This window comes from Sapajus apella, unplaced genomic scaffold, assembly GCF_009761245.1.
Source record: "Sapajus apella isolate SASKATOON/1434 unplaced genomic scaffold, GSC_monkey_1.0 scaffold2, whole genome shotgun sequence".
Lineage (NCBI taxonomy): Eukaryota > Metazoa > Chordata > Mammalia > Primates > Cebidae > Sapajus > Sapajus apella.
In genome coordinates this window covers 12,421,104-12,431,980 of record NW_022436942.1, presented here as the reverse complement: position 1 = coordinate 12,431,980, position 10,877 = coordinate 12,421,104, and the positions used below count along the sequence as shown (strand labels likewise).

General features: G+C 38.4%; 1 protein-coding gene across 2 annotated transcripts in view; it reads left to right on the top strand.

Moving 5' to 3' along the window:
- The window catches only part of TBK1 (TANK binding kinase 1), a 52,722-nt gene that overhangs the window by 19,759 nt on the left and 22,086 nt on the right, over positions 1 to 10,877 (top strand). For both annotated transcript variants that reach the window (XM_032288498.1, XM_032288508.1), the window contains exons 6-7: positions 4,206 to 4,366; positions 9,806 to 9,916. In XM_032288498.1, coding sequence (XP_032144389.1) covers positions 4,206 to 4,366; positions 9,806 to 9,916 — 272 coding nt within the window. The remainder of the gene's footprint in view (positions 1 to 4,205; positions 4,367 to 9,805; positions 9,917 to 10,877) is intronic.

Genomic DNA, 10,877 nt, shown 5'->3' with positions numbered 1-10,877 from the left:
TCTTTTTTTGAGACGGAGTTTCACTGTTGTTACCCAGGCTGGAGTGCAATGGCGCGATCTCTGCTCACTGCAACCTCCGCCTCCCGGGTTCAGGCAATTCTCCTGCCTCAACCTCCTGTGTAGCTGGGATTACAGGCACGCGCCACCATGCCCAGCTAATGTTTTGTATTTTTAGTAGAGACGAGGTTTCACCATGTTGACCAGGATGGTCTCGATCTCTTGACCTCGTGATCCACCCGCCTTGGCCCTTTAATATCTTGAAATGAAATTCCTAGGTAATATAAACCTGCATACCTAATTAAAATAGCATAGTATCTTAATAATGTAGAGGAAAATATTTTATAATAATAGATATTTAATATGTAAAAATTTAGAAACAGCCTCATAAGCAAACAAATGAAGTAGTCATATATGCTTGCACTTGTATGTAATACCACTTTGAATACAAGTGCTGCGATAACTCATGTTGTATTAGTGAATCATATCCCAAATGGTAGTATTGTTGTTGACATGGTTTTCCAAAGTGGTGAACAATTTTGGGTAAATTTTCTAACTAAACAAAGTAGATTTAAATATAGTTACATTCTTGGAAAAACTGTACAAAAAATGCTTTGTTATATATAAAATGGAGTTGAAAATAGATTTCTCACCTGCACAAGTATCTGGCAGGATATTTCAGAGTCATTCAGGCTATACATAGGAGGATCATTTTTCAGAACTGTCATATATACTGCAGTATGTCCTTCAGTGTTTGGTCTCTGCCCACTAAATACCACTAGCCTTTCCCAATTATTATGATTACCATAACGAGCAAACAGCAGTCTTATACCAGCCTTTATGAGGTTGCTCCTCCAATACCAACTATTAATCTTTCATGTAACCTCCTAGGACTATAGTTTAGCTTTTGCCTCTAAGACTTTTAAATTGGAAAGAGCAAAACATTAAATAAATTAACTCCAAGTCCGTGCTGTACTCTAGGCTGAAATTTAACTCTAACCTATTTATTTCCTATTTCAGAGTGGGAAATAATCAAATACAGTGCACCAGAAGTTATAAAATGAGATAAATAATAGGCTAAAGCTCAGCAGCCTAGCAGTATTCCATATTTAATTGAAAACCTCTCTCATTTTGAAGTTCCCAGGAATTCCCCACTTAGGTGTTAAATCCTCTCTCTTTTGTATGTTAAAGTCCAAAGAAAACATTCTTCTGTTTTTTGTTCGTTATTGTGACAGTCTCAATCTGTCACCCAGGCTGGAGTGCAGTGGCATGATCTCAGCACACTGCAACCTCCATCTCCCAGGTTCAGATGATTCTTGTGTGCCAGCCTGCCGAGTAGCTGGGGTTACAGGTGCACACCACCACACCTGGCTAATTTTTCTATTTTTTGAGACAGTCTTACTCTATTGCCCAGGCTAGAGTGTAGTGGTGCCATCTCAGCTCACTGCAACCTCTGCCTCCTGGATTCAAGCAGTTGTCATGCCTCAGCTTCCCAAGTAGCTGGGATTACCGGCATATGCAACTACACCCAGCTAATTTTTTATATTTTTAGTAGAGATGAGGTTTCACCATGTTGGCCAGGCTGGTCTCAAAACTCCTGACCTCAAGTGATCTACCCACCTTGGCCTCCCAAAGTGCTGGGATTACAGGACATGAGCCACCACACTCTCTCTTCTACTGCTTTTAATATGATGGATATGATCTCAGTAATAAAATCCTGAAAACTTTGGAATAGCTTTATCCTTCTGTTCTTTTTCCAGATGCAATAGCCCAGGCCCAGACACCAAGCCAGTAGCACATCAGGAAAGAGCCAGTGGGTACAAATGTATCAGACCAGCATGTGTCAAGCCATTCCAAGTTATTCACTCCCAGGGAATAGCTTCCAGCTATACCAGTTAGGCAGTATATTATTGCACCTTGTGAGAGGTCCCTCTTTGTCTCCTAGAATCACCGTGTCTCTTCTTCCCAGGAGGCTTTATATTCCGGAAGGCGTCAGGCATATCCAGGTACTTTTGGCCTGTTCACGACACCATTTACACATTAAGTACTGGCTGCTAAGTCAAAGGTTTGGCAGTCACTTCTTTGGAAAATAATCACTTAATGTGGTGTGCTACAGAACCAGTAAAGCCACTGAGATATACCTGGTAGACATATGTTTGGACACTCATTTCAGTACCCAGGTCTTATACTTGTCTGCATTCTGATTCCTCACTAAAGTGTATTTCTCAAAAGAGTCTTTCTTCTGCCCCCGTCTCCATCCCCTCCCCACCCCATCCCACTCCCAAAAATTCAGAGATTGTGATCAGTTGGGAACGAGATTCACAGACTGCATCATTTAGAAGCCCCTCCCAGCAGTGTTTCTGGCACTGGTTCCCAGTTCCCTGGGCCATAGCCAAATCCCACAATGTCATAAGGAATTGTTTTGGTAAGGGATCATTTAGGTGGTAACTCTACTTTGCTCCATAAGTACCCTTTTTTAAGATTTATCTTCCAGAAATCTTCAAGTTGCCAGTGTATAACTTTCATGAAGGCAGTTGGGAGGAGGCCATGCTGTGTGTGACCACTGGTTATACTTGTTATTCTCTGCAAAACAAAATGTCCATCAGAATCTCTGTCAGGTTCTGTAAGCTTCTAAACAATTTCTTAGAAGCTCCATCTGTTCTCAGTGACTATGATATAGTGCAGGGGGTCCAATCTTTTCACTTTTCTGGGCCACATTGGAAGAATTGTCTTGGGCCATACATAAAATACACTAACGGTTGCTGATGAGCTTAAAAAAAAATCGCAAAAAAACCCTCAGTGTTTTAAGAAAATTTATGAATTTGTGTTGGTCTGCATTCAAAGCTCTCCTGGGCTACATGCGTCCCACAGGCTGCAGCTTGGACAAGCTTGGCGTAGTATCTCCTGTGTGTAAGGACGTGTGTTTAATGTCACTAGATCCCCAGTGAACCCAGTCAAGCTAGTCCTCTGAATTGATTCTAGAGAATTTAATTTCATTAAATTAAATGGGCTTACCCTGACAGATTACATTTGAGGGATAAGGCAAAGAAATCAAGGCCGCCTGGTTGTTTTCGGGTATGCGTAGCTAGATAGGTGATGGTACTGTTTACTTAAAGATTAGAAGGAAACAAGTTTAAGTGGGAAGACCAAGAGTCAATTTTGGATATGTTAAGTTTGAGCTGTGTTTTAGACATCAGAGAACAGTAGGATATATGAATCTGAAGCTTAGGGCCTAGATAGTTTTGGAAGTAAAGCATACAGATGATATTTAATGCATTAGGCCTGAATGGGAGATGAGGGAGTAAGGCAGTTATAATAAGCATGGACAGCTGTATTGAGAAGTTTTGCTGTGGTGGGAAGCGGAGAATTGGGTTATTGTTGAAGGGAGTTTTGTGGTCAATTTAGAGATCTTTTAAAATGGGAGATATTAAAGCATGTTTGTAAGCAGAAAGTAATGAATCAGAACAGAAGGAAACATTGATGCATAAAATAAGTGGGATAATTACAAGAATTGAGTTCTGGAATTGGCAAGATGATATGATGAGCTCCACAGCACAGATGGAAAAGTTGGCCGTGTATAGGCGCAGTCAACTGTGACTGGAAAGTAGGCCTGGAAAATGGACACAGATTGACCAGGCACAGTGGCTCACACCTGTAATCCCAGCACTTTGGGAGGCCAAGGCGGGTGGATCACTTGAGGTCGGGAGTTTGAGACCAGCCTGGCCAACATGGTGAAACCCTGTCTCTTCCAAAAAGTACAAAAATCAGCCAGGCATCATGGTAGACACCTGTAGTCCCAGCTACTCAAGAGACTGAGGCAGGAGAATTGCTTGAACCCAGGAGGCGGTGGTTACAGTGAGCCGAGATCAAGCTACTGTACTCCACCCCATCTCAAAAAAAAAAAAAGAGAGAACAGACACAGATTCAGGTAGGTTGTATTTGGTAAAGGACATAATGGAGTGCTGGTCTGATTGCTTCTATTTCTACATTAAATTATGAATTGAGTCCATCAAAATTGAGGATCAAAGGAGGTAGTGGTGGAGGTTTGAGGAGGGAGGGGAAGATGTGAAAGTCTTTTCAGATTGGGGAAGTGAAGTTATTAGGAAAACAAAATAGAATTTCTAAGCATTGTTGAGTATCCATTTGTTTATATAATAAAATTGGCCACAAGTTCATAGATTTTTCATCCTTTTTTTTTTTATTCTTAGCACCCTGATATGTATGAGAGAGCAGTGCTAAGGAAAGATCATCAGAAGAAATATGGAGCGACAGTTGATCTTTGGAGCATTGGGGTAACATTTTACCATGCAGCTACTGGATCACTGCCATTTAGACCCTTCGAAGGGCCTCGTAGGAATAAAGAAGTGATGTAAGTGGTTTCCAATCTAAAATCAGAGAAGCATTTAAAAAATTATTTCTATCTTGGTTCATCATATTGTTAGTGGTTTATGTTAATGAAAATTGGTTTAACAATCATTTCTGATATTTTAAGCTAACTGGTGTTTTAAAAGAATGCTGCCTTATAAAAGTATGCATAATTTTCCATATCATGTTTAAATATCTTAAATACACAGTATAAATGGTATTCAGTCTTTGGCCCATCATTAAAAATGTACTGCTTTCTAGACTTTATTTTAGCACACTGTTTATTTCACTCTGCGTGCTTGTCAGCATTTTTCTCCTATACAACTGAAAAAAATAATGTAGTTCTGTGGAGTATCAGAATCATTACCAGATCTAAAACGAGCATCAGTCTTACCCTAAAGTGAACTGATTTCGTTGACCATTTAAAAAAACATTTTGGGCCAGGCATGGTGGCTCGTGCCTGTAATCCCTACCACTTTGGGAGGCTGAGGGGGTAGGATCGCTTGAGCCCAGGAGTTCAAGACTAGCCTGAACAACATAGTGAGACCCGGTCTTTACAAAAAATACAAAAATTAGCCAGACGTGGTGGTATGCGCCTGTAGTCCCAGCTGCTCGGGAGGCTGAAGTGGGAGGATCACCTGAGCCCCGTAGATTGAGGCTGCAGTGAACTGTGATTGCACCACTGCACTCCAGCATGGGCGACAAAGTGAGACCCTGTCTCTAAATAAATAAATTAAATTAAAAACATTTTGGCAGTAATATTACATTAAACTTTTTTTCCAGTGTTGCAGATTTGGGCCAGACACAATATATTTTACTAGTATAATGTATATACATTTATGTATTATCACAATTTTTTAAAAAAATTTCTGTTTTTATTTTAGATTCAGAGGGTATGTGTGAAGGTTTAGTTAAAAGGGTATATTGTGTGGTGCTGAGGTTTGGGCTTTTATTGATCCCATCACCCAGGTAGTGTACATAGTTTCTAATAAAAAGTGTTCAGTCCTCATCTCCCTCCCTCCCTCCTTTTAGAGTCCTCACTGTCTATTTAGTTTCCATCTTTACATCTGTGTGAACCCAAGATTTAGCTCCCACTTATAAGTGAGAGCATAACAGTATTTGGTTTTCTAGGTTTAGAATCATATTGTCACTTAAGATAAAGGTCTCTCACTTCATCTGTGTTGCTTCAAAGGATATGATTTCATTCTTTTTTATGGCTGCATACTATTCTGTGGTGTATATGTACCACATTTTTGTTATCCATTCTGCCACTGATGGGCACCTAGGTTGATTCTTTGTGTTTGCTATTGTGGATACTGCTGTGTGTATGTCTTTTTTGGTAGAATGACTTATTTTTCTTTGGTTATGTACCCAGTAATGGGATTGCTGGGTCAAATGAGTTCTATTTTTAGTTATTTGAGATCTCCAAGCTGCTTTTCATAGGGGCTGTACTAATTTGCATTCCCACCAATGGTGTATAATTATTCCCTTTTCTGCACAACCTCACCACCGTTATTTTTTGACTTTTTAGGAGCCATTCTGACTGGCATGAGATGGTATCTCATTGCAGTTTTGATTTGCATCTCTCTGATTAGTGGTGTTGAGTATTTTTTCATGTTTATTGGCAGCTTGTATAGTCTTCTTTTGAGGAGAGTATGTTCATGTCCTTTGCTCACTTTAATGGGGTTCTTTATTTTTTTCTTGTTGATTCATATAGATTCTGGTATTAGTCCTTTGTCAAATGTGTAGTTTACAAATAATTTCTTCCATTCTGTAGGTTGTCTGTTTATTCTGTTGAGAATTCCTTTTAGGGCCGGGCGTGGTGGCCCATGCCTGTAATCCCAGCGCTTTGGGAGGCCGAGGCGGGCGGATCACCTGAGGTCAGGAGTTCAAGACCAGCCTGACCAACATGGAGAAACCCCATCTCTAAAATAAATAAATAAATAAAATAAAATAAAAAGAGACTTCTTTTTGCTGTGCCAAAGCTCTTCAGTTTAATTAAGTCTCATTTGTCTATTTTTAATTTTGTTGCATTTGATTTTGGGGTCTTCATCATGAATTATTTCCTTAAGACAATGTTTAGAAGAGTATGTCCTATATCTCCTTCTAGAATTTTTGTAGTTTGAGCTCTTTCATTTAAGCCTTTATTCCATCTTGAGTTAATTTTTGTATGTGGTAAGAGATAGGGGTCTAGTTTTATTCTCCTGCATATGGTTAGCCAGTTTTTCCAGCACCATTTATCAAATAGGGTATCATTTCCCCATTGTTTATTTTTGTCACCTTTGTCAAAGATATGTTGGTTGTAGATGTGTGGCTTTATTTTAGGAGTCTCTATTCTGTTCCATCAGTCTATGTATCTGTTTTTGTACCAGCACTATGCTCTTTTGGGGTAGCCTTGCAGATTGCCTTGGCTATTCAGGCTCTGTTTTTGTTCCATATGAATTTAGAATAATTTTTTCTAGTTCTGTGAAAAATAACATTGATAATTTGATAGGGTTAGCATTGATTCTGTAGGTTGCTCTGGGCAGTATAGATATTTTAATGATATGATGTTGCCTGATCGCTCTGGCTGAGACTTCTAGTACTATGTTGAGTAGCGGTGGCAAGAGTGGGCCTCCTTGTCTTGTTCCAGTTCTTAGGGCGATTGCCCATTCAGAATGATGTTGGCTATGGGTTTATCATAGCCATGAGCATGAAATGCTTTTGCATTTGTTGTGTCATTTATGATTTCTTTCGGCGGTGTTTTGTAGTTTTTGTAGCGATATTTCAACTCCTCAGTTAAGTGTATTTCTAGGTATTTTTGTGTCTGTGTGGCTATTGTAAATGGGATTGCATTCTTGATTTGGTTCTCAGCTTGAACATTATTGGTGTATAGAAATGCTGCTGATAGTTGTATATCTTTTTTGTATCCTGGGACTTGGCTGAAGTTGTTTGTCAGGTCTAGGAGTCTTTTGGTGAAATCTTTAGGGTTTTCTAGGTTTAGAATCATACTGTCAGTGAAGAGAAAATTTGACTATGTCTTTTCCTATTTGAATGCCTCTTATTTTTCTCTTGCCTGATTGCTCTGGCTGGGACTTTCAGTACTATATTGAGTAGGAGTGGTGAGAGTGGGCCTTCTTGTCTTGTTCCAGCTCATAGGGGAATTGCCCATTCCGAATGATGTTGACTATGGGTTTGTCATAGATGGCCCTTATTATTTTGAGATATGTTCCTTCTGTGCCTAATTTTTTGAAGTGTAATGCCGTGATTATTCGAAAATAGTTACTGTGTGTATAAACTCATTTCTTGTAACCCAAGGAAAAGAGAGATGGATTTCTAGATGTGAAATAATTATAAAAATAATCCATAATTAGCCATACTTCTTTTTATTTTAAAAGACATTTGTGAATAACCTTGTTTCATGAGAAAGCCAAACCACATACACATAAAACTGTGATGTAAAGAATACTGAGTTTAGTGAATGGACAACAACCACTGACAGCCTAACCTGTCCAGTTATTCTTTTAGGTCTTAACATATTTCTCAGACTTTTATATATTTGACCCTATCTTTTGTTTGGTTTGGTTTGGTTTTTTGTTTTGCTTTGTTTATTTGTTTTTTTGAGACAGAGGCTTACTCTGTTGCCCAGGCTGGAGTGCAGTGGCCCAATCTCAGCTCACTGCAACCTCCGCCTCCCAGGTTCAAGCAATTCTCCTGCATCAGCCTCCCGAGTAGCTGGGATTACAGGCGGATGCCACCACACCCAGCTAATTTTTGTATTTTTAGTAGAGATGGGGTTTCACCATGTTGGCCAGGCTGGTCTTGAACTCCTGGCCTCAAGTGATCTGTCCCCCCTTGGTCTCCAAAGTGGTGGGATTACACGCATGAGCCACCACACTCAGCCTGGCCCTACCTTTTATGAAGCAAGCATGACTTAAAGTAATAGTCACAACTGTAAAAGATACAAGTATTCAATCTCTTCTCAAAAAATTGAGGGAGAAAGATGTTTTTCCTTTTGTTAGTTGGAGAAAGTAAAACAAATTATTCAGGTGGTACAATGACTTTTGCTAAAACTTGGGTATCTGAATGTTTTCCAGCAAGGACAGTGTACATGTTTATGAGAAGAATATTTAACTGTACTGACGATTTTGGTATAGCATCCTATTGAGCCTGCTTTATAGCATTGCCCTTTTAATGAAATATCTTCCTTAACAAAAACTGATAATTTGTGTTTTTCTCATTACACATAAATTGTGCCTAACAGTTAATTATAGTTTTATCATCATAGATAGTATCAGCTTTTAAAGCAATGTCAGCATTTCTTGCTGCCCTAAAAATGGTTTAAATAAAAGTGTGTGTTGCTTCCTAATAAAGGAATCATATAGCTCTTAAGTAGCTAGGAATACCGGATAATTTTGTCCGACACTCATGTGGGCAGATATACCGTTAGAAGAATTTTACTTTATGAGCACAGAAACTCAACTTTTTATGAACATTGATGCTAAAGAATGTTCAGAGGTGATTGAAGTACTCGGTAATAATAATTGTTTTACTTTGCTAATGAAGGATGTATTCATCCAACATTATGGCAGTGCTGATTCCTCAGCATCTCATTTGCATGTTAGGAATGTATTTATATATGGATCTTATCAAAATTTAACTTTTTTAAAACTTGTAAGCATTCCTTTAAGAATTTTGCCATTTATTCACTTCTCTTTTGCATTAACCTCACATATGTGCACTTACTCGTTAGATAGTTCTCACATGAACACACCTCATTTTTCACATTGATTTCCTCTTTGAAAAATTTCTTAAGGCAGAAATCATGGCTGCCTCTACTGAGGAAGCAGCAAATGGTCTAAATCAGTTGTAGTGGTTTGTTCTGTTTTTTTTTTTTTTAAATATTGATTTGCTCAGAGCACATGTACTTTAACATTGAACAACCGTGGTTTTTCCAAAATGTGCAAATGTGTGTGTTCCAATGTGCAAAGAATCTGATACTGTGCTCTGTATAGTTTTATCTTTTTTGTTTTAAAGAATGCTATTCATTTTGCAGAATCTTTACACTTTAGTTGTGCCTTTGGATAATATGGGTAAGAGGGATTAGATGCTTTTTTTTTTCATATCTAGAGACATTCTGTGACATAATTTATTTTTTGTTTGCTCGGTTTTTTCAGATGGAAAATTAATATTTTTGTTGTGAACATCAAGATGCTGTTATAAAGCACTCTGAGATCTCAGATGAAAATTAATTATGGCATATATAAAATAACCATACAACCACTGTTCTTCAGTCAGTCAGATTCAAAGTATTTTGATTGTTTTATGGATCCTGTGAACATCAGTCACAAAGTTTCATCTAGTAGATAATTGTAGGTGCAATTGAGGAAATACTTTTGCAAAGCCCATTAATATCATGCAAAAATGAACTGCATTATTTTATTCTGCTTTTATTCCTCCCAAGGTATAAAATAATTACAGGAAAGCCTTCTGGTGCAATATCTGGAGTACAGAAAGCAGAAAATGGACCAATTGACTGGAGTGGAGACATGCCTGTTTCTTGCAGTCTTTCTCGGTAAGTATGGTGTACCTAATTCTTATCTTTTGCACTTTGGTGTTTGAAATCTTTCCTGCCTAAAACCACAGGTACTCAAATACTGAAATATACTTTGATTTTATTTTAATTAGATATCGTCAAAGCATATGCCTTGATAAATGGTTTTTGTCTTTGTGACTATATAAATATTTTCCCCTGATCTGCGTTAGGACACAGGGCATACATTTTTGAGATTGGTAATCACTGGTCTTGGAATTCTTCCCAGTGTGGGGATCCTGCTCAGGACTTTAGTATTTTCTGTAATGACCTCCATATTGTTGGATAACAAATAGTGGTTTGGATGTGAGTAAATTTCTCAACTGGAGTTGTAAAAAGCAAACAGTAAAGAGATTTAGTATTATCCTCATTTTTTAAAAAATTCAAATTATTCAAAGGGTGAAAATAATAGTCTTTTTGTACTTTTTAGCATTTCAGATGTTCGTATGGGTCTTGTTTAATGATGCAGGCAGAACTCAAACAAATTATATTGTCATTTAAGAATTCTGTGGCCGGACGCGGTGGCTCATGCCTGTAATTCCAGCATTTTGGGAGGCCGAGGTGGGTGGATCACAGGGTGACGAGATCGAGACCATCCTGGCTAACACGGTGAAACCCCACCTCTACTAAAAATACAAAAATTAGCTGGGAATGGTGGCGCACGCCTGTAGTCACAGCTACTTGGGAGGCTGAGGCAGGAGAATCACTTGAACCCAGGAGGTGGCGGTTACAGTGAGCCAAAATTGTGCCACTGCACTCCAGCCTGGGCAGCAGAGCCAGACTGTGTCTCAAAAAAAAAAAAAAAAGATTTCTGTTACCACAAAGAAAGAATTAAGGTAAAAAAAATTAAAAGTAGAAAGTAAATTATTTTGTATTTCACTCTGGAAAAAAAGCCAAGACACACATCAGTATTTAGAATTTGTGATTACTGAATTAACTTCCA